This window comes from Gossypium hirsutum, chromosome A03, assembly GCF_007990345.1.
Source record: "Gossypium hirsutum isolate 1008001.06 chromosome A03, Gossypium_hirsutum_v2.1, whole genome shotgun sequence".
NCBI lineage: Eukaryota > Viridiplantae > Streptophyta > Magnoliopsida > Malvales > Malvaceae > Gossypium > Gossypium hirsutum.
The window spans coordinates 111,890,931-111,910,161 of record NC_053426.1 but is presented as its reverse complement, the minus strand read 5'-3'; the positions used below and the strand labels follow the sequence as shown (position 1 = coordinate 111,910,161).

The following is a 19,231-nucleotide window of genomic DNA, read 5'->3' as shown; positions in this document are numbered from 1 at the left end:
GGGTATTACAAATTTATAGTTGTACAATACTCCTGATTTAAAAGCTAAAAGCTTTGGTTAAGAAGTTTGAGGATCAAATTGATAAAGTATGTAAGTATTGAGGACTAAATTTGTTATTATACCCGTTAGGATCAATTTAATGGTGGGTAATCAAAACATGAACGAATTCAAATATTAGTGTTTAAATTGTAAACTTTTAAATTTAGGTGACCAAAATAGGAACACGGAAAATAGTTGGGTGACCATTTGTATAATTTACCTATATTAAAAAGGGTAAACTATTCTAGTAGTTATCTAATTATTACTTTTTTTGTCACCTAATTATGAAAAATTACAAAATGATCTCTAGCTATTCAATTTTGCTTTTATTGGTTAGTAATTTGCTAACGGTTATAATAACAATTTTGTAATTTTTTATAGTTGAATGACAAAAAAAACTAATAATTAAGTGATTAGCTGTGAAATTTAACCAAAAAATATTATATAAAAAAATCCATCAAGCCCAAAACCGACCATAAAAAAAACTAAACCCTAAACCCCATGTATTCAATTGTAGAAATATATAAACCCTAATTCTCTACCGTCTTCATTTGGTTGCTATTGCTGTAGCTTCTTCTTCTTTGCCCTATTCGAAGTTACTGAAGCTATGGGTAAAGTGAAGGGAAAGCATAGATTAGATAAGTACTACCAATTAGCCAAAGAACACGGCTACCGTTCCCGAGCATCATGGAAATTAGTTCAGCTCGATTCCAAATTCTCGTTCCTAAAATCAGCCCACGCCGTTCTCGACCTTTGCGCCGCTCCCGGTGGTTGGATGCAAGTCGCGGTACAACGTGTTCCTGTCGGCAGCCTCGTGCTGGGCCTCGATCTCGTTCCCATCGCTCCTATACGAGGTGCCGTCGCTCTCCAACAAGACATAACTAAATCCGAATGCAAATCCAAGGTTAAACGGGTGATGGAAGAACATGGTGTTATGGCATTTGATGTTATTTTGCATGATGGGTCACCTAATGTTGGTGGAGCTTGGGCTCAAGAAGCAATGAGTCAAAATGCTTTGGTTATTGATTCTGTTAAGTTGGCTACCCAATTTTTAGCCCCTAAAGGCACTTTTGTTACCAAGATTTTTAGGTCCCAAGATTACAGTTCTGTTCTTTATTGTCTCAAACAGGTAGTAATTTTCTTCATTTGTTTAAAAAACATTATAATCTGTCTGTTAAAGTTTGGGTTTGATTTGGTTTGGTCTTTTTTGTAGTTATTTGAGAGGGTTGAAGTTGATAAACCAGCAGCTAGTCGTTCAGCATCAGCTGAGATTTATCTTCTGGGTTTAAAGTATAAAGCCCCTGCAAAGATTGATCCACGTCTTCTTGATGTTAAACATTTGTTTCAAGGATCAACAGAGCCACAAAAGAAGGTTTATTTTATGTTTCAAAATCTCTTTAAAAGGCTAAACTTTGATTGTATCTTTTGCTCATCATGTTGATGATTGATGTAGGTGATTGATGTACTTAGGGTATCGAAACAAAAGAGACACCGTGATGGGTAAGCTTTTCCCTTTTTTCATACAGCAATTCGACTGCTTTGTTCGCATTGTTATTGATTCCTCTGGTTATGCTTGGTTTTCTATTACAGTTATGAAGATGGAGAGACAATCTCGAAGAAGGCGTCTACTGCTGCTGACTTCACTTGGTCCGATTCTCCTCTCGAAATCCTTGGTTCGGTTACTTCCATAACCTTTGCAGATCCGGCTTCATTGCCTATTAAGGATCACAGCTCCACCACAGAAGAGGTGATTATCGTATCAGTATTGCTATTGTTTTGGCTTGCCTTAAGTTACTTGTGATTACTTACTTTGCTTCTGCTTGACAGGTCAAAGCTCTTTGCGATGATTTGCGTGTTTTAGGAAAGCAAGATTTCAAGTACCTTTTGAAGTAAGTAACATGTTTCCTTTTGAAGTCCTACCTTTTGAAATGTTTGTGATAATATGAAAATGTGCATGAATGTGACATGTATTAAGGCGACTTGATTACCTTGATTTGATATTTGATTGTCATGTAGGTGGCGGATGCAATTGAGAAAAGCTTTGTCTCCTGAAAAGGCTACTCCTACTCCTACTCCTAGTACTGTTACTGACGTCAATAAAGGGGATGAGGAGAATGAAGATGATAAGTTACTCAATGAGATGGAGGAGCTCACGTATGCCATGGAGCGTAAGAAGAAAAGAGAGAAGAAGCTTCTTGCAAAAAGACAGGCAAAGGTTTATTTCTTATTTGAGAAAGCCCTCGTCCCTACATGACAAAATCATTAAATGGATCAAATTTTGTGTTTATACCAATGATTATGTTTCTACTTGATAGTAAATTAAATGATTATACCAATGATTAGCTTTTATCTTATAGTCCTTTTTGTAAGAATTCATGTTCCTACTTCAAACTGTACTATGTTGCCTTTTGCACTTGTTTTGTTGCTGATTTTTTACCTCACTGTTGTGCAGGACAAATCACGGAAGGCAACGGGAATGCAAATCGATGCCCTGGAAGATGGTTATGTTGATCATGAGTTGTTTTCTCTTTCTTCTATTAAGGTTCGTTTTTTATCACTAAAGACATAAAATTGGATAACTCCAATGTTTCGTAACTACTAAATGCAACTGAACTTAAGGCTGAAGTTATGTCATTTGAACCAGAGGCAAGTTGATGATTAACCTTTGTAAGCCCCTTTGTAATGGGCTTGACCTAGGCATAGTTGATGTTTGATCTTCTTGGGTATTAATATGCCATTTCTGAACAGAAGCCGGTTTTGATCTTAACATATTTTCCATTCAAGCATTTGGATCTTTCTGTTTTACTGAAATGGTGCTTGGGTTTTCTAAATGACATCACGACAACCCTTTATACGTTCATCTTTTTACTTCTGCAGAATTTTTTATTGATGCTAATCTATTGCTGCCTTTAGGGTAAGAAAGATCTTGCGGCGGTTGATTCCAACGAGTTTGATGATGGGAATGTTGATGTAAGGGGTAGCGAAGATGAAGAAAACCAAGAGAACACTGAAGATGAGTCATCCAGTGATATCGATTCTGACGAAGAACGAAGAAGGTTGGTATCTGCTTTTAATGTCCAGGATACATAATTTCTATAATGTCTCTGTATGTTAACCTTGTAATTTTAATGTTAGATATGATGAAAGAATCGAAGAGATCCTTGATCACGCTTATGAAGAGTATGCGGCCAAAAAGGATGGAAAAACAAAGCAGAGGAAGCGTGTGAAACAAGCCTATGAGCAATTGGAGGTATGAAGCTCTTAAAGCGTGTCTAGAGAACTTTTCTATATCCCAATCCCTTAATTGAATTTTCTTTCTTGGGCTGTTCAGGGTGATGATGACGATGATGTTATGATTTCCGATCATGATTCAGACAAGGATGTGGCTGATCTTGAAGCAAATCCTCTTATGGTATCACTAGACAATGGGGAAGGACCAACTCAGGAAGAAATTACAAACAGGTGGTTCAGTCAGGATATTTTTGGTGAAGCTGTAGAGCAAGGGGATTTAGGGAAGTATAACGACAGTGGTGATGAAATGGAGGTCGATAATCGAGATGAAAAGCCGGTTATTCCCGAGAAGTCAAAAGCAAAGAAAAAGCAGGATGAAAAAACTTCTATTCCTGACAAGGCCAAGGAGAAGAAAGTAAACAATGCTGCCGGCCCCAAAAACACCAAACTCCAGGCTGCTTCTAAAGCAGAGGATGATTTCGAGATTGTCCCGGCACCGGCTACAGATTCAAGTGACAACTCATCTTCAGATGACTCAGAGGATGACGACTTTGAAACGAAAGCTGAGATATTAGCTTGTGCTAAGAAGATGCTAAGGAAAAAGCAAAGGGACCAAATTCTTGATGATGCTTATAATAAATATATGTTTGATGATGACGGTTTACCGAAATGGTTCTTAGAGGAGGAAAAGAGACATCGCCAACCAATTAAGCCCGTTACAAAAGAAGAGATTGCTGCAATGCGTGCACAATTCAAAGAGATCAACGCTCGACCGGCTAAGAAAGTTGCAGAGGCAAAAGCACGAAAGAAGCGGATTGCAATAAAAAAGCTCGAAAAGGTACGGCAGAAAGCAAACAGTATTTCAGACCAAGCTGACATCTCCGAAAGGTCAAAGAGGAAGCAAATTGAACAACTCTACAAGAAGGCTACACCCAAAAAGCCCCAAAGGGAATACGTGGTCGCGAAGAAGGGGGTTCAAGTTAGGGCTGGCAAAGGGAAAGTCCTTGTTGATCGACGGATGAAGAAGGATGCTAGGGCACGAGGGACGGGTAAATCCGGAAAAGGCAGTTCAAAGAAGGGAAAGAATGGTAAAGCTGATAAGAAAGGTAAAGGTTCTGGCAAGGCTTCAGGGAGGAAGGGAAACAAAAACAAAGGTAGCCATGCATGAAAGAACAAGTTTTGAAAGATGCAATTTTAGATAAAAAAATTGAACAATAAATTACATTTAGGAACTGTTTTCTTTTGTTGTGGTTGATAGATTAAATTAAAAGTACGATGCTTTTTTGAGTGTTTGTTGATTCAAAGTGTAATTTGCCTGTTCCTTTTGCGGCATAAATATTGCCGTTTATCTATTGGCAGTCAATTTTGTTATGTATCTAAGTGCCTGAAATATTTTGCTTGCAAAATGTACGTCCGGCTATGTACTTTTATTACTTTGTTATGTATATATTTGCCTCCAAGCCTTGGATCAATTGGTTGGTTGGATTGCGAATCGATCTAAAAAGTGAAATCAATATAAATCAATTGACTTGAGATATTTTAGTTGATCAGATCGATAAATTAGTGATTTGATTGATTTAATTATCGATCCGGTTTAAAAAAACATTGCCGATCATTGTCCTTTATTTTGACCCCAATTCTTTCAACTTTGAGGTTGCTAGGTTTTGTGCCGATCATCATGCTTTGTTTTGGCCCCAGTTCCTTTGATTACTTGGTTTTTGCTTGTTCATTCAGTGTTAGCATTTTCGTCGCTTGCTTCCTAATCGGTACCAACGTGATGACTAGTGTTTTCCTTGTAAAGCGACTGAAACCTTCTTTGCAAGATTTGATTTTCTTGCTATAATCTCTGGTGGACGAATGGTAGTTGTTGCTTTCTTTGATCTAGTTATACCACACGTTTTCTTGACCTCGTGAGTCAATATCCTTGATTTAAGAGGGATCATCTCGTGAGTTGAAAACACTAGAAAGCCCATGACCTTACGACCCTATACCATGCTCACACATTACACATACTCGTCTTGGAATAACAGCTCACACCTATGATGATAAGATATCAGTAGGTCAATGGACAACACATGACATCTTGAAAATGACTAAAAGTAATTAACCTGATAGAGGGACCAATATACTCTCTCTTCTCCCCCACTCCGATCTTCTCTGGAAACTCACAATCCTACCATCCTACCATCCTTACAGCTCTTTGTCACGGAGTAAATCGTCACAATCCACTACAATCTCCTTGTATCAAGAGACTATTTCAATGAAATTTGACAAAAGGGAAAAAGAGTACCAAAAAGGAAATTGTTAGAATTTAACACCAAAAAGTTGGTTTATAAAGTAATGATTTATTCACACTAAAGTATCTAAATGCTCACTAACTGTAGTGAATTTCAAGTGTGGATAGAGTTCGGTCCCATCAACCCCACACTCATCAATATCAAAATATGTATGATCTCCTTTCACAAAGGCTGAATATATGAAAATCATCTCCAAGTTGTCCGGATATGAACTCTCTGCAAATTCCGCAACCAACCCGAGTTTAGTACATATCAAAACTAGAACCAAACTACCAATAACTCAAAAAATAGCTATGACGGTTCCTTCTATAATGGCACGTTATACATACCTTTGATTTTCAGAAGAAGCTCCTCTTCCGGTACATGAACATTCTCGAGTTCCCTACCAATTTTATTCTCCCACATTGCTACAAGCTCATTGATGGAGTATACATTCCCTTGGGGTCTCAAATATAATGTGTTGTTAAGCGTTCGAGGATCATCTATGGCATTGATGGTGCATGCAGCAACGTCAACATCCTTCACAAAGACGGCTGCAAGAAAGAGAAAAAGCAAATTGCTTCATAAATGTCCTAATGTCCATATCAAAACACGAATATATTAACCCTAGCAGGCCATGAGCAAACCTTTAGCATTTCCATCTCCGAAAATAGTGACCTTGTCCCTCGGGGGAGCCTTTAAACCAGGTTGAGCTAACGAAGGAAGTAAATAACCCATGAATAGGTTGCAGCAAATGTAAGTATAAGGAATGCCTTCAGCTTCTATAAGACGTCTAATCTCAGTTTTTCCAGCGTAGAAACGATGAACCAAGTTATATATCTGAATTTTTTCGGGATCTACACCGAACTCAGAAGGTATGAACTTCTGTTCCCATTGCAATTATTGAGTTCAAATATGAGTACATGAACTTAAAGGATTGATATTTCATTATTAGCAGCTAATCCAAAAGATTCAAAAATTACAATACCATTATTAAACCTTTTCATAGGGTTAAAGTACCTTGGGGGTCCTTGTATTATAGGAACAAATCAAATAAGTCTCTCTATTATTAAATGAATCAATTTAATCCCTGTAAAAGGAATCAAATAAGTCTAAATTGTAATAGAATTAACATTTACAGTATAAAAATGTCTTGAAAATTATTTTTTTCCAACTGTAGTTCAATTCCAAAAGAAAATCTCCATTTACAAAACCATAAAAACTTTATAAATATTAACTCTATTCTAACTTGTCCTTATTTGATTCATTTTAATAGTGCAAGTACTAAATTGATCCACTTAATAGTAGTGAGACTAATTTGATATAGAGGGACCTCTAAAGTACACCCCTTTTCATAGTCTAAACCATTGCAATTATTGAATTCAAACAAGATGAACACTTTAGGGTTTATATTCAACTATTAGCTTAATCCAAGAGATTCACAAATTACAATGACATCATCAAAACTTTCTAAAATCTAAAACCAATATAAAATTAGGGTTCCATAAAAATAAAAATAAAGAACCTTTGTTGATTCCTAAAAATCCCGTTTCACCAATTTAAATAAAGGGGCAATCATCAAAGACAAAATCCAAAATGAATTGAAGGGTTACTAACCTTAATACACCCAGATTCTTTAATAACCTTAACAAGTAGTTTTTGATCAAGAGCTTGTTTTGATGGGATTGAACAAATAACTACATCCACTTGTTTCACTGCTTCCATGAGACTATTTTCATCTTCAAGTGAACCCTAAAAATCCAATTTTTGAAAATTAAAAATTAAAAATCAGTCCTTTGGGTATTAATAAATGATTAAAAGAAGTAGAAAAAAGCTGAAAAAATGTTACCTTGAGGGGAATGGCACCAGCAGTGGAGAGAAAGTTGAGTTTTTGAGCTTTGTTGGGGTCATTTAAAGAAGAATCTCTTATGAGAATATAAGTTGGGTGACCAAATTGAAGGCTGAATTGAGCTAAATGGTAACCTAATCTTCCAGTTGCTCCTATTATAAGGACTTTACTCTTCTCCTCCATTGATCAAGAAACGGGAAGAAACTTTTGCTTCTCACAGCATGGGTCTTTGTAAGTGAGTTTGAAAAGAATAATTTTTTTTTAAACTATAAAAATACTCACTTTTTTTCCTCAAATCACATTTTATTCACTTAGTTATCATTTTATTACGAAGTGGTGACTCTATTGTTAAGTTCCATTACCTCTCTAACGGTAATCCTACATGGCAATCTAAATAGGTTTTAAATGACAACTTGGATGTCCATACGTCAATCCAAATTAAATTTATTTAATTAAAAATTTATTTTCATTATAGCAACTGAATATCTAAGTTGACATTTAAAACTTATTTAGACTGCCATGGAGGACTGCCGTTAGGGAGGTAACAGAATTTAACGGTAGAGTGACTACTTCGTAACAAAATAATAACGTAAGTGACTAAAATATCTGAGACAAACAAAAGTAACTATTTTTAGAATTTGTAATAGGAAAAGGGAGATGAATTTGGCTGTTTTGGGCTTTAAAATATTGTATTTTTTGTGGTTTAAGCCATCTTTTATGATAAATTGTTGAATTTCAATGGCTTAAATTTTATTTACTTTATAGGTGAATATATTTTAATATTGGGTAAATTACCGGTTAATCTCTCTAAAATTAATTTATTTTTATTTTAGTCACTAAAAAAGTTAATTTTATCACTATCATTAATTAAATTGATCAAATTGGCCATTCCATCTTTAAATTTAATGCAATGTTACAGTTTCCTTTTTTTTCCTTTAAATTTTCTTTGTTTTCTTCTTTGTTTTTTTTCTTCATTCAATTTTTTTGGGTAAATTACACTAAAGGTTATTAAACTATTAATCAACTTACGTTTTGATCATTTAACTTCGAAGAGATACAAAAATATTATTCAACTATTGAAAATCCAAAAACTAAGTTTATGAGTTAATCCATATATATATCGAAAGAATGATGAAATATTAAGGAAGAGATGGGCTTAAGGAAGAGAGGGAAAGGAAGAATATGAGAAATGGGAGAGGAGAGAGGAGAGAATGGAAGAAAAAAATTAAAGAAAAAATTTTAAAAATTATATGAGAGTATTATGTGAAATTTAACGATAAAATGATTAATTTGGTCAATTTAATTAACGGTAGAGATTAAATTAATAATAAAATTTCGAGTAACTAAAATAAGAATAATTTAATTTTAAAGTGGTTAACAGGGCATAGATTACCCTTTAATATTTCAACAATTCTTTCAATATATATATCTGGGATAAAGCAACATTTTTGTTCATATTAATCTTGCAATTTGCCAACTTTTCCCACAAAAATCCTAGAACTTTGCAAGTTCTTTCAATTTTAGGCCATATGATAATGTGGCACTTTGATATTATCCCATGTCATCACATAATTTTTTTTGAAAAAAAGTAAGTGATGATGTGACATAATATTAGAGTAACACTCAATCACAAGGACCAAATTAAAAAAAATATAAGTTTAAGGACTAATATGAAAAAAATTAAGAGCCAATTTAAGAAGGAAAAAAAAAACTAGGTTCAGGGACTAAATGTTGACTTATCCCTATACATCTGAACCATAAATGGCCTCATGTCTTCCACGTTGATTAACATTCAACAATGACATTGAAAACTACACCTTCAAGACTTCAAAAAAAAATTAATTTTTTTTTAATAATTTTATTAATCTTTTTAAAAATTTTATGGAGTATATTTATTAATATCGTTAAATTTTTTTTATTTTTTGGGATATCTGAATTTTTTGTCTAAATTAGTCCCTAAACTTGACAATTATTCTTATATTAGACTTAAATTAAGCAATTATTCTCACGTTAAAGTTTGAACTTTTTTTGTCTAAGTTAATTCCTGAATTTAGAAATTATCTTCATATAGGAGCTTAAACTAGTCAATTCTTCCCACATTGGGGCTTGAACTTTCTTTTATCTAAATTAATCCCTGAACTTAGCATTTGCTCCAACATTGGAGCATAAATTTTAGGGTTTTCAAAAAATATCAAGGACTAACATAGATAAAAAAAACTTTAAGGCCAATATGAAAATAATTGTCAAGTTCAAGAACTATTTTAAATAAAAAATTTAAACTCCAATACGAGAACAATTACCAAATTATTCTAAAAAGTATATTAACTTTTTTTTTTCACTTTCCCACCCATCTCTGTACTTTCTTCCACCATTTTCTACCGTACCTAACATATTTTTCACATTTTTCACTCTACCAAATACCTTTTTAACCCTTAGCTGGCAATAATATGAAACTCGTGCATTTAATTTAAAAAAAATGTTTTAATAATGCATGAAAAATTATTTGGCGGTGGCTTTAAAATCTTTAAATCTTTGCGGGTAAATTGTATTTAATGTCATTAAATTATTGGTAAATTTATATTTTTATCATTTAATTTTAAAAAATTACAAATTAATTACTGAGCTATTCGAAAATTTCATATTTGATTATTAGCTCATTAAGTTCTTAACAAACGTTAGATGCGAGGATAGGTAAATTTTACAATTTAGTCACTCTCAATATTATTTAATTTTTTTTTCATTAACCCATTTAAATAAAAGGGTAACTCATCCAATGTCAGTGAGTTATTTGAAAGTTTCAATTTAAGTTATTAGACAGTTAAAATCGCCTTTTTTTGTTTGCATTGTCTACCCAAATTGAAACCTCATCTTTCTCTTTCTTTCTAAAATTCAATTTTTTTTCATAAAATAGTTTTAAGCATTACGAATCTGTGAATCAAAATCTAAACAACTTTGTTTTTGATCTCCAACGTTGACCATCAAATCGACTCGAACCTAAGGTATTTCCTTTCTACTTGTCAATGTATACTAATCAACCGTACTGATTATAAATTGTCACTTGGAACTCATTAACTCGATTAAAAATAATTTAACAATACAATGACTTAAATAAAAATTTTTGAATAATTCAATAATTTTTTTATAATTTTTTGAAATTAATCGATGAAATCATAAATCTATTAATAATTTAATAACATTATTAAAATAGTTTGTTTTTCTCACTTTCTCACCTATCACTTTAATTTTCCCTACCATTTTCTACTCTACCAAACAACATTAAAGGACAAAAGGACAAAATGACTGCCAATGTGTGATCAATGTTAAGGCATCCAACAATCCAAACCGCAAATTGAATCGCACGTGATTAATAAGTTTTAATAATATGGAAAGTCAGGAACAATATGAGTAGGTGTAATAATGAATAGGGTTGGGATCGATTGTTAGAAAAAAAAAATTTGTAGATGACGGGTAATATTTTTTATATTGGGAAATTTTATTGAATAATTATAAATTAAAAAAAATTCGATTCGAATGGAATAAAATAGAATAATAATAATTTTTTTTAAAATTTGTGAATTAAAAAATAAACATAACTAAATAGATTTAAATAATACTCAAACCAATTTTAATAAAACCAGATTAAATATTACGAGGTCTTTTAATAATTTTTCTAATTAAATTGATATCTACCTAAATTATAATATTAAATTCGATTATAAAAAAATTTTGAATAATAAAAAGGTAGAATTTTTTAAATCGAGTAAGTTTTTTTTTTAAAGCAGAAATATCACTGAAGGTCAATTTCCCGACAAATGTATATTTTAAAAGATTTTGTAAATATTTGACTCATTTAATAATTTCTCTTCAATTTTTGTGGAGGTGGTTGGCTGACCACTTATGTCACACAAGTTGCTAGTTCATCATATTTCAACGTATGATAAATAGAGTAATAAGTTTCGAGTTTATTTATTGTAAATAGATAAAATAATATTTGAAGAGTTCTATTTTTAATTTAGGATTTGATCCAACTCGATTTTAAATGTAATCAGAGTTTAATATAATTATCAAATATCGAAAGATTTAAAAATAAAAAAGAGATAGATTGTGGCGATGACGATGTCGAGTGACCCAAAAGCCCAGATCTTATTATTTTGTATAATAGGTAATTAGGAATTTAATAATTTTCGGGGACATAAAAATTATAGCTTTAATTATGATTTTAGTTGCTTTATTATGTTAAATTTTGAGAGTTAATTCCCTTACTTTAATATGGTATAACTTGGTCATTATATTTTGTTATTAGTAAGTTTAAATTGATAAACTCGTTAGTAGTTGTCATTAAAGTGATGGCATGGTTTATTTATTTATTTATTTATCTTTCTATCACGTAACTAGGTTCACAAAGAAATTCAATTAACTGTCGGTTGAGTCTTAACTCAATTGGTAATTAACTCAATGGTTTATTTAATTGGTATGTTGTTTCGGTAAGTATCTTTCACAATTGTGAATATCAACATTCATTTAAATCCATATATGAATCCCTCCTCCCCCCCCCTTTTTTTTACACCACCAAACAAATTTTTAGAGGAGGGTAAAACCCTAATAAGAACGCGACTAGTATGACTTAAATCTAAACTATAGTTGAGTCGATGAACATCCTAATCATTAGACCAACACAGATTTCAAATTTTTAATGCTTTAGTGCTACCACAACATGAATATGTGTGATCAATGTAAAAGCATTAAACAACCCAAACAACAATATGAAATTACGTGATTGATAAAATGAATTGTTTTTAGTAATCCGCGAAAATTTATTTGGTGGCAGATAAATATAGGTTAAAATATGTCATAAGTTTATGTACTTTTTGAAAATTTAAAGTTTAGTCTCTATATTTTCATTTTCAAGAATTTAATTCTTCTATTTTTTATGTTTCAAAATTTAGGTTCAATTGTTAATACGCTTAATTATTTTTGTTAAATTTGTTAGTGTGATATTTCGAAAAAAAATTCATTTATTAGTCATGTAATTAAAAAAAATTATTTAAGTTTTTTTATAATTTATAAAATTTTAAATTAGTAATAGTAAAATTATATTTTAACCCCTTCAAAATGATACAAATTTTGATTTAATATTTTAAAATTTATAAAAATATATGCTATTAAAATAGTGATATTACATTTTTTCTATTGTAAAAATATACCATTTAATTCCAATATTTTCTTCTAGCTTCACTTCAGTTTGTGGTGAAGATGAAGCCAAGTGTCTCAAAGGTTCAAATCTTGTTACTTTTTTTTTTAATAGGTGGTTATGAATGGAAAGGGATTCATTTGCGTAGGTGGAACCATTTCATAATTTTTTTATATAATTAATATTTTAATGAATTAATTATTAGATTTATCGATATAATTGTATTTGTTATGAATGTAAATTTTTGAACTAATCTGATACCTCTATCATGTCGATCTAAAAAAGTAAATATATTAAAAATCATTAACGGTTAAAAGTTTTTTTTTTCTTTTACATAAAACAAATAGTTAGAATCTTTTAATTTATGTAAAATTTGACATGAAATATGACTATTGGATTGTTAAATTATTAGTCGTATGAAAAGTTAAGTATGAGTGTAAAACACTTTAATTTTACACCGATGTAAGTAGATTCCTCCCAATTAAAAAAATATATGAACTTTTTTATGGATATAACATTATAGATTTAATTATGGTTTTAATTTGTTTTACTATGTTAAATTTGGGAACGAATTTTTTTACTTAATTTTGGTATAATTTATTTTTTTTAGAGAAAATACAGGATACAAACTTAAAAGACTACATCCTTAAAAGAGGATCCTCAAACAATTTTAAATTTAGCCTTCTGTCACGGATCATCTTGACTAGATATTCACAATAGTGTTCTTTTTCTGGAGAATGTGTTGAATCCTCCACTGTTTTACATTTGTCATGAATTAATATGTTCGAATTGATACATCATTAGTTACTATCATTATAGTTATTGTTAAAAAAATAATATTTTTGTTATTATATTCATTAAAAAACGATAATTTAGACATTAAGAAAAACTGATTTGACATGTTAATTAATGTTTTACGTGTTTGATCAAAAATTTTAAAATGTGTTGTTGTTACGTTTAGACATATTGTCTCATTGCAATAATTAATTCAACGCATAAAGCCAAACAAACGTTGCTTGTCTAAAATTGTAAAAATAATATTTTTAAATATATAATTAAATGATTTTCAATCCACACTTCATATTTATAAAATCAAGAATTAAAAGTTATAATATGCTCAATTTTTTTTTGGTTGAACATAAGTTTAGAAAATTAAGCGAGCATTAGTTCTAATGAAAACTATCATCAGTCACCAATAATTATCTAACATCTTCTTCAAGCTAGCATCTTACATAATGCTGAGGATCTTTTAAAATAACCAGCTGTTCAATTATGCCTCCATCTGCCTTAGCTATGCAATTAACAACTTTATTGACATTCTGCTAAATATGTCAAAATTTGACTTCTCAATTTTTGGAACACTAATCATGTATATATCTTACTTCAGCAACACTAATTACTGTAGCCAACTCGTTACGAATAGTTTCAATCACCATTATGTTGTCACTTTTCATCTAATATGCTCGAATTTAGTATTATATTTTTAATTTTAATAATTTGCTTTTCTTTTTTTAATTTAAAAATACATGTCTAATTATTTACATTATTAAGATTATTTTATTAATTTTGCTAGTTAATTTTGCTGGTGTAATATTCTAAAACTAAAAAAAAAAAAAACTTAGTGGGCATGTGATAAAAAATATTGTAATTCACTTAAATTTGATAGAGAATTTTAACGGTTACATCTTAATCAGAATATAATATTTAAATTAACTAATGATATTTAAGTAAAAAATTAAAATATAAAAGTTAATATTAAATTTGAGAGTAATATAAGGATTGAAATTGAAATTTAACCATCAATAATGTAAAAGACGTGTGGTCCGTAATAATTTATTGCATTTTCATAATAATTTATCGTTTCACGAGACAGTTCGATAAGAGAGCCATAAAGAACACGTAAATGTGCAAGTAGCCTCCTCTATTCTTGTGGCAGGTCGTATTGCAAGAGAGGTTCGAGGTAAAATCTAGCACTTAATTATTCATAAGAAATTACTGAAGAATGTGATAGATTTATTAGATTATATAAAAATTATATAATTTAGTATTTAACTATAACAATGTTAAATTTTTAGTGTTTGATTTGATAAAATACATGTACCACGTTAAAAAAAAGTAATAAACTCGGATATTAATTTATACATTAAGCTTAATTTTAATTGTATTTCTTTTTATTATGATAATCATGAGACACATTTGAATAAAACAAGAATATCTTTAATAATCGGTTTTTTTTGGGTCGAATGATAAATTTTGATATCTTTGTAAGTAGAGTTTTATTCTTAAACAAGTTACTTTTTTAAAGAAAAAATATTTCTCCCGAGCTAAAAGATTGATTAAAAAATATTTTTGAGAAGCATTCTTAAACTTGATCTTAATGTCTTATGAATATATAATAAAAATAATGTTGCGAAAGCTTTGCCTTTAATTCAACTTGAGTCGATTTTAAATTTCGCATAAAAAAAATACGGTGAAGGGTTAAACGAGAAAAATTTTCATTTAACTCTTTCTAAATATAAATAATTCTTTAGCTCTTGAATAAATGGGAAATTTTCATTTTTGATCCCTTCATATTTTCAATTTATAATCTTACCTCAATTCCCCTAAATAAAAATCTTGACTTTGAGGGAGAATATATTATTAATGCTATTTTTTTTACAAGTTTTATTATTTTGGTGTGTTATTGTAATATTTTTAGTTTAATATTTAATAAAACTTTTAAATGAGTCATTGTCAATTAGATTATGGTAAAAATTTTATGTTTGAAAAAAAATTGAGTGGATATATAATTTATTTTTATAGTTACGTGTTTGAAAAAAAATAATTAAAACGTGTTATCATTCCTTTCATATATATGTTGCTTGTGTAAATTTGAAAAAAAAAATCTTTTAATATTTAGAATACACTTATTTATAAGTCGGGTTATTCGTCTAGACCCGAAGGATCATTTAAATTTAGGAAGGTTTATGGTAAAAATATTAAGCTCAAAAATGGGCTTGGGTAAAAATGTTAAGCCTATTTAAAATATGAGCCGAGCTCGAGCTAGAGCTTGAATATTCAAGACCTGAGCATAGCCTGATCAGTTTTAAATTTATAATATTTTATATTATATAATTTAAAACATATAAAAAAATAAACCTATACTAAATATGAAATATACTACTCTAATGTAAATATTAAAATAATGTTATGACGACTATATAAAAGACTTTACTAAATAAAAGAATATATAAAATTATTAAATATTAAAATAAAATAATATAAATATTTTAAAAAAATAAAAAATAATATGAATGGACCTGAATTTGAGCAAAATTTTAAGCTCAGATTTTATATCAAAACAAATTTAAGTAAGCATAAAATATGTTAATATCATACTTAGATCTAACTCGACCTAAACCCAACCTGACTTGACATAGCTCATGAGCACATCTAGTTCAGAATAAATATTGTATAATTGTTCGGTTTTTCAGAAGTTTTTTTCCATTCCTCCATGTAAATAACTTAATATTAGTTGATAATCAACTACATCTTGGCCATCTAAAATTAAGATGAGACGAAAAACACCGTACATTAAGGAGTGGTGATACGAAGGGGTTTTACTGTAGCTGAGGGCAGAAAATTGATTTGCGTGAATTTTTTAATTTTTAATTTTTATATTTTGCCTAAAATTGTTTGAAATCTATCGAGAATTTAATAAAATATTTATTTATTCACATAAATAAATATATAAATGAATTGAAAAGTCTCCATAATATGCATATTTTGTTTATTTAAGTCCTTCAAGCTTAATTTCATGTTCTTCATCTTCTTCTTTTAGTTGTTCATCAATTAAGCAAGCTTATAGATTCCAGCTATGGCAGAAAAGAAATGGATTCTGATACTTTCTTTAACTTTCATCATTGCAGTGTCTCAAGTTCACCATTTATACATGGGGTACTGTATACGTACATACACATACACACACATATATATATGTATAAATTCATGATTTGTTCAATGATTTTGTGTTTTTGCAGGGAACTAACAAGCATAATGCTTGAAAAGCTTCAACAATGGCGGAAACCATTCAACAATGGTGGAAAGAACTTAGCAATTGGACCTAACTTAACAGCTTGTCATTCATCGTACGGTCGACCGGATCTTCTCGTTTATTGTTGTCCACCGGGGTTTCAGAATCCAGTACCCTTCACCGATTTTAAGTTCCCTGACCCATCACCGGTCCGTGTCCGACGACCGGCGCATCTTTTCAACGAAAGCTTTATAGCTAAATATAATAAAGCTTTATCAATAATGAAGTCACTACCATACGATGATCCAAGAAGCTTTCACCGGCAAGCTAATTTACACTGTCAGTTCTGTACCGGCGCTTACGAGATGTTAAACAGTTCCGGGTCGGAGCTGAACATCCACCGTACGTGGATGTTCTTTCCCTGGCATCGGATGATGATATATTTTCACGAACGAATCCTTGGTAGCCTCATTGGAGACGATACTTTCGCGTTGCCGTTTTGGGCTTGGGATATCCCGGACGGAATGACGATACCGGACTTTTACGTAGACAAGAGCTCGCCATTTTTTCACAGCCAGCGCGATTTCTCTCATTTTCCACCTCGGGTGGCGGATTTAGATTACAGCCCCGACGATAACGATCCACGCTTTGATCGGAAAGAACAAACGGAAACCAATTTGGCTTTTATGTATAATCGAATGGTGTCCGGCGCTAAGAAAACGGAGCTGTTCATGGGATGTACATATAAAGCCGGCGAAAAGAACTGTGATTCGCCGGGAACTATAGAGAGTGCACCTCATAATACTTTACATACATGGATTGGGTCGGGTTTAAACCCGGGAAGGGAAGATATGGGCAAGTTCTACTCGGCGGCGAAAGATCCGGTTTTTTACGCTCATCATTCAAATATCGATCGTCTTTGGGAAGTTTGGCGGGATATCAACGATCGGAAACTGGATATCGACGATTCCGATTGGCTTAATTCTTTCTTTTTATTCTACGATGAGAATCTGAATTTAGTAAAGATTAAAGTTAAAGATGTTCTTGATATAACAAAACTCGGTTATTCATATGAAGAAGTTCATCGTCCATGGTTAAACCACCGTCCTCCTCCGTCTGTACCACCGGAACAAGCTCGTCGGATAACAAATCTTAAGCAAAACGAAAACCCAGTTTTTTCCTCCGATTTCCGGCGAGTTTTAGACGGTAAGTTAACGGTAACGGTGAACAGATCTGTGAAGAGGGAGAAAGTTGACGAAGAAGAGACCGTCGTTGTGTACGGTATCGTAGTGAGAGGGAATGAATACGTGAAGTTCGATGTGTACGTGAATTTAAGCGATGACACGAAAATAAACCCCAAGTTCAGGGAATTCGCCGGCACTTTTGCTTATATCCCCGGCGGTGGCCGCGGCGGCCCCAACTTGAAGAAGATGAAGCTTAAACTGGGAATTTCTGAATTGTTGAAAGATTTGAAAGCTGATGAAGATGAAAGTATATGGGTAACATTGGTACCGAGGACTACAAGTTGTAGTAATGTATCCATTGAAGGGATTAAAATTGAGTACGTCAAATAGATTTTTTTCCATTTTTAAAAATTTTAGGCCGATGGAATTTATTGATTATTTCCTTTTATGTATTTAAATATAGAGAACTAAATGTGGTAAGTTCATGTTTCTCAAAATAGTTAACATAAGGATGTATTAGAAGTTATAGTAAATTCAATTATTTGTTGTTGATTAAATTGGAGTCATGATGTCAATTTCACTATTCGGTTTATTGGTCATGAATGTTTATCTAATGATTCACGAAGTATATTCAAGTCTTATAGATTAATATATAATTATGATGTATGTTGATAATAGTTTATTTCCATTAATGAAATGTGAATTCCGTTAAAGTAAAAAGAAATATTCATGAAAGATATTATTTATAATCTTTTATCAATTTATAAATAAGAGAATAATACCTTTTAACACATCTCTTCACTTCATTACAGCACACTTTGATTGACTTTAAAAGTATGACAAATATGTTAGAAGCAAAGCAACGGCACCTCTACCTCATACATTTACTCTACCCCAAGGCATTAATCAATAGACATTACTTATGTGTTATGTCTAAAAAAAAAATTTTACGCTAATTATAAAGTATAGTGTGGTAGTTGCTTACTTCATTTCTTAATTAGGAAATCGGGAATTTGATTCTCACTCATAGAAATAGAATATATTTAATTATCAGTCATTTACCTCTTTAAAAAGCATCCGTAGCAAGAGACTCAATATGTCAATTTGATAAAGTCTGACAAAAAAATACTTGCGATTTTAATTATTAAATTAAAATTTTTAAATAAAATAAGTATGCGGACTTAATTTTTTACTTTTTATGTATTAAGAATTAAATCTTAAATTTTGTCAAATCAAACGAACAAATACTATATTTTAACTTTCATAACATCAATAACTTAAAATTTTGCTATTAATTCTAATTATTCTATTTTTGAAATTAATTAATTTTAATTCTTGTACGCTTTTAATTTTAATAAATATTACAGTATATTTTTTATGTTGTTAAAATCAGTTGGATAAAAAATCAATCGATATATCAATTCGGAGGAAGAAAAAAAAATTACTTAA

General features: G+C 30.9%; 3 protein-coding genes across 6 annotated transcripts; 2 read left to right on the top strand and 1 right to left on the bottom strand.

The window, feature by feature from the left end:
- The first annotated feature begins 515 nt into the window (after positions 1-515).
- LOC107927920 (adoMet-dependent rRNA methyltransferase spb1) lies at positions 516-4,645 on the top strand. Its single transcript, XM_016859042.2, has 10 exons — positions 516-1,168; positions 1,253-1,411; positions 1,493-1,539; positions 1,630-1,786; positions 1,867-1,928; positions 2,056-2,254; positions 2,492-2,581; positions 2,953-3,095; positions 3,175-3,289; positions 3,371-4,645. Exons 1-10 carry the CDS (start codon positions 647-649, stop codon positions 4,436-4,438), a joined length of 2,562 nt encoding a protein of 853 aa, XP_016714531.2. The 5' UTR covers positions 516-646; the 3' UTR covers positions 4,439-4,645.
- A 175-nt stretch (positions 4,646-4,820) lies between these two features.
- On the bottom strand, positions 4,821-7,683 carry LOC107927921 (probable pinoresinol-lariciresinol reductase 3). Of its 4 annotated transcripts, XR_001692532.2 has the most exons (7): positions 7,396-7,683; positions 7,164-7,298; positions 6,194-6,431; positions 5,897-6,100; positions 5,650-5,783; positions 5,379-5,522; positions 4,821-5,307 (listed from the first exon to the last, which is right to left on the bottom strand). XR_001692532.2 is itself a non-coding variant. In XM_041102677.1 (6 exons), the coding sequence occupies exons 1-6, from the start codon at positions 7,576-7,578 to the stop codon at positions 5,515-5,517; spliced, it is 906 nt and encodes a 301-aa protein (XP_040958611.1). In that variant the 5' UTR covers positions 7,579-7,683; the 3' UTR covers positions 4,824-5,514. The 4 variants fall into 4 exon arrangements, 3 of the variants coding, with proteins under 3 accessions (XP_040958611.1, XP_016714533.1, XP_016714532.1); XM_041102677.1 differs by having other exon boundaries at positions 4,824-5,522; positions 5,646-5,783; XM_016859044.2 differs by having other exon boundaries at positions 4,824-5,522.
- Positions 7,684-16,337: 8,654 nt separating this feature from the next.
- On the top strand, positions 16,338-18,339 carry LOC107927826 (polyphenol oxidase I, chloroplastic). Its single transcript, XM_016858951.2, has 2 exons — positions 16,338-16,522; positions 16,606-18,339. Exons 1-2 carry the CDS (start codon positions 16,443-16,445, stop codon positions 18,170-18,172), a joined length of 1,647 nt encoding a protein of 548 aa, XP_016714440.2. The 5' UTR covers positions 16,338-16,442; the 3' UTR covers positions 18,173-18,339.
- Positions 18,340-19,231: the final 892 nt, after the last annotated feature.

Coding starts and splice junctions, on each gene's coding strand:
- LOC107927920 (XM_016859042.2), top strand. CDS start 647: ATGGGTAAAGTGAAGGGAAAGCATAGATTAGATAAGTACTACCAATTA. Junction 1,540..1,629: donor CAAAAGAGACACCGTGATGG/GTAAGCTTTTCC, acceptor TTTCTATTACAG/TTATGAAGATGGAGAGACAA. Junction 3,290..3,370: donor AAGCCTATGAGCAATTGGAG/GTATGAAGCTCT, acceptor TGGGCTGTTCAG/GGTGATGATGACGATGATGT.
- LOC107927921 (XM_016859043.2), bottom strand. CDS start 7,578: ATGGAGGAGAAGAGTAAAGTCCTTATAATAGGAGCAACTGGAAGATTA. Junction 6,432..7,163: donor AAGAATCTGGGTGTATTAAG/GTTAGTAACCCT, acceptor CAATGGGAACAG/AAGTTCATACCTTCTGAGTT. Junction 5,784..5,896: donor GCTTCTTCTGAAAATCAAAG/GTATGTATAACG, acceptor CGGAATTTGCAG/AGAGTTCATATCCGGACAAC.
- LOC107927826 (XM_016858951.2), top strand. CDS start 16,443: ATGGCAGAAAAGAAATGGATTCTGATACTTTCTTTAACTTTCATCATT. Junction 16,523..16,605: donor GTTCACCATTTATACATGGG/GTACTGTATACG, acceptor GTGTTTTTGCAG/GGAACTAACAAGCATAATGC.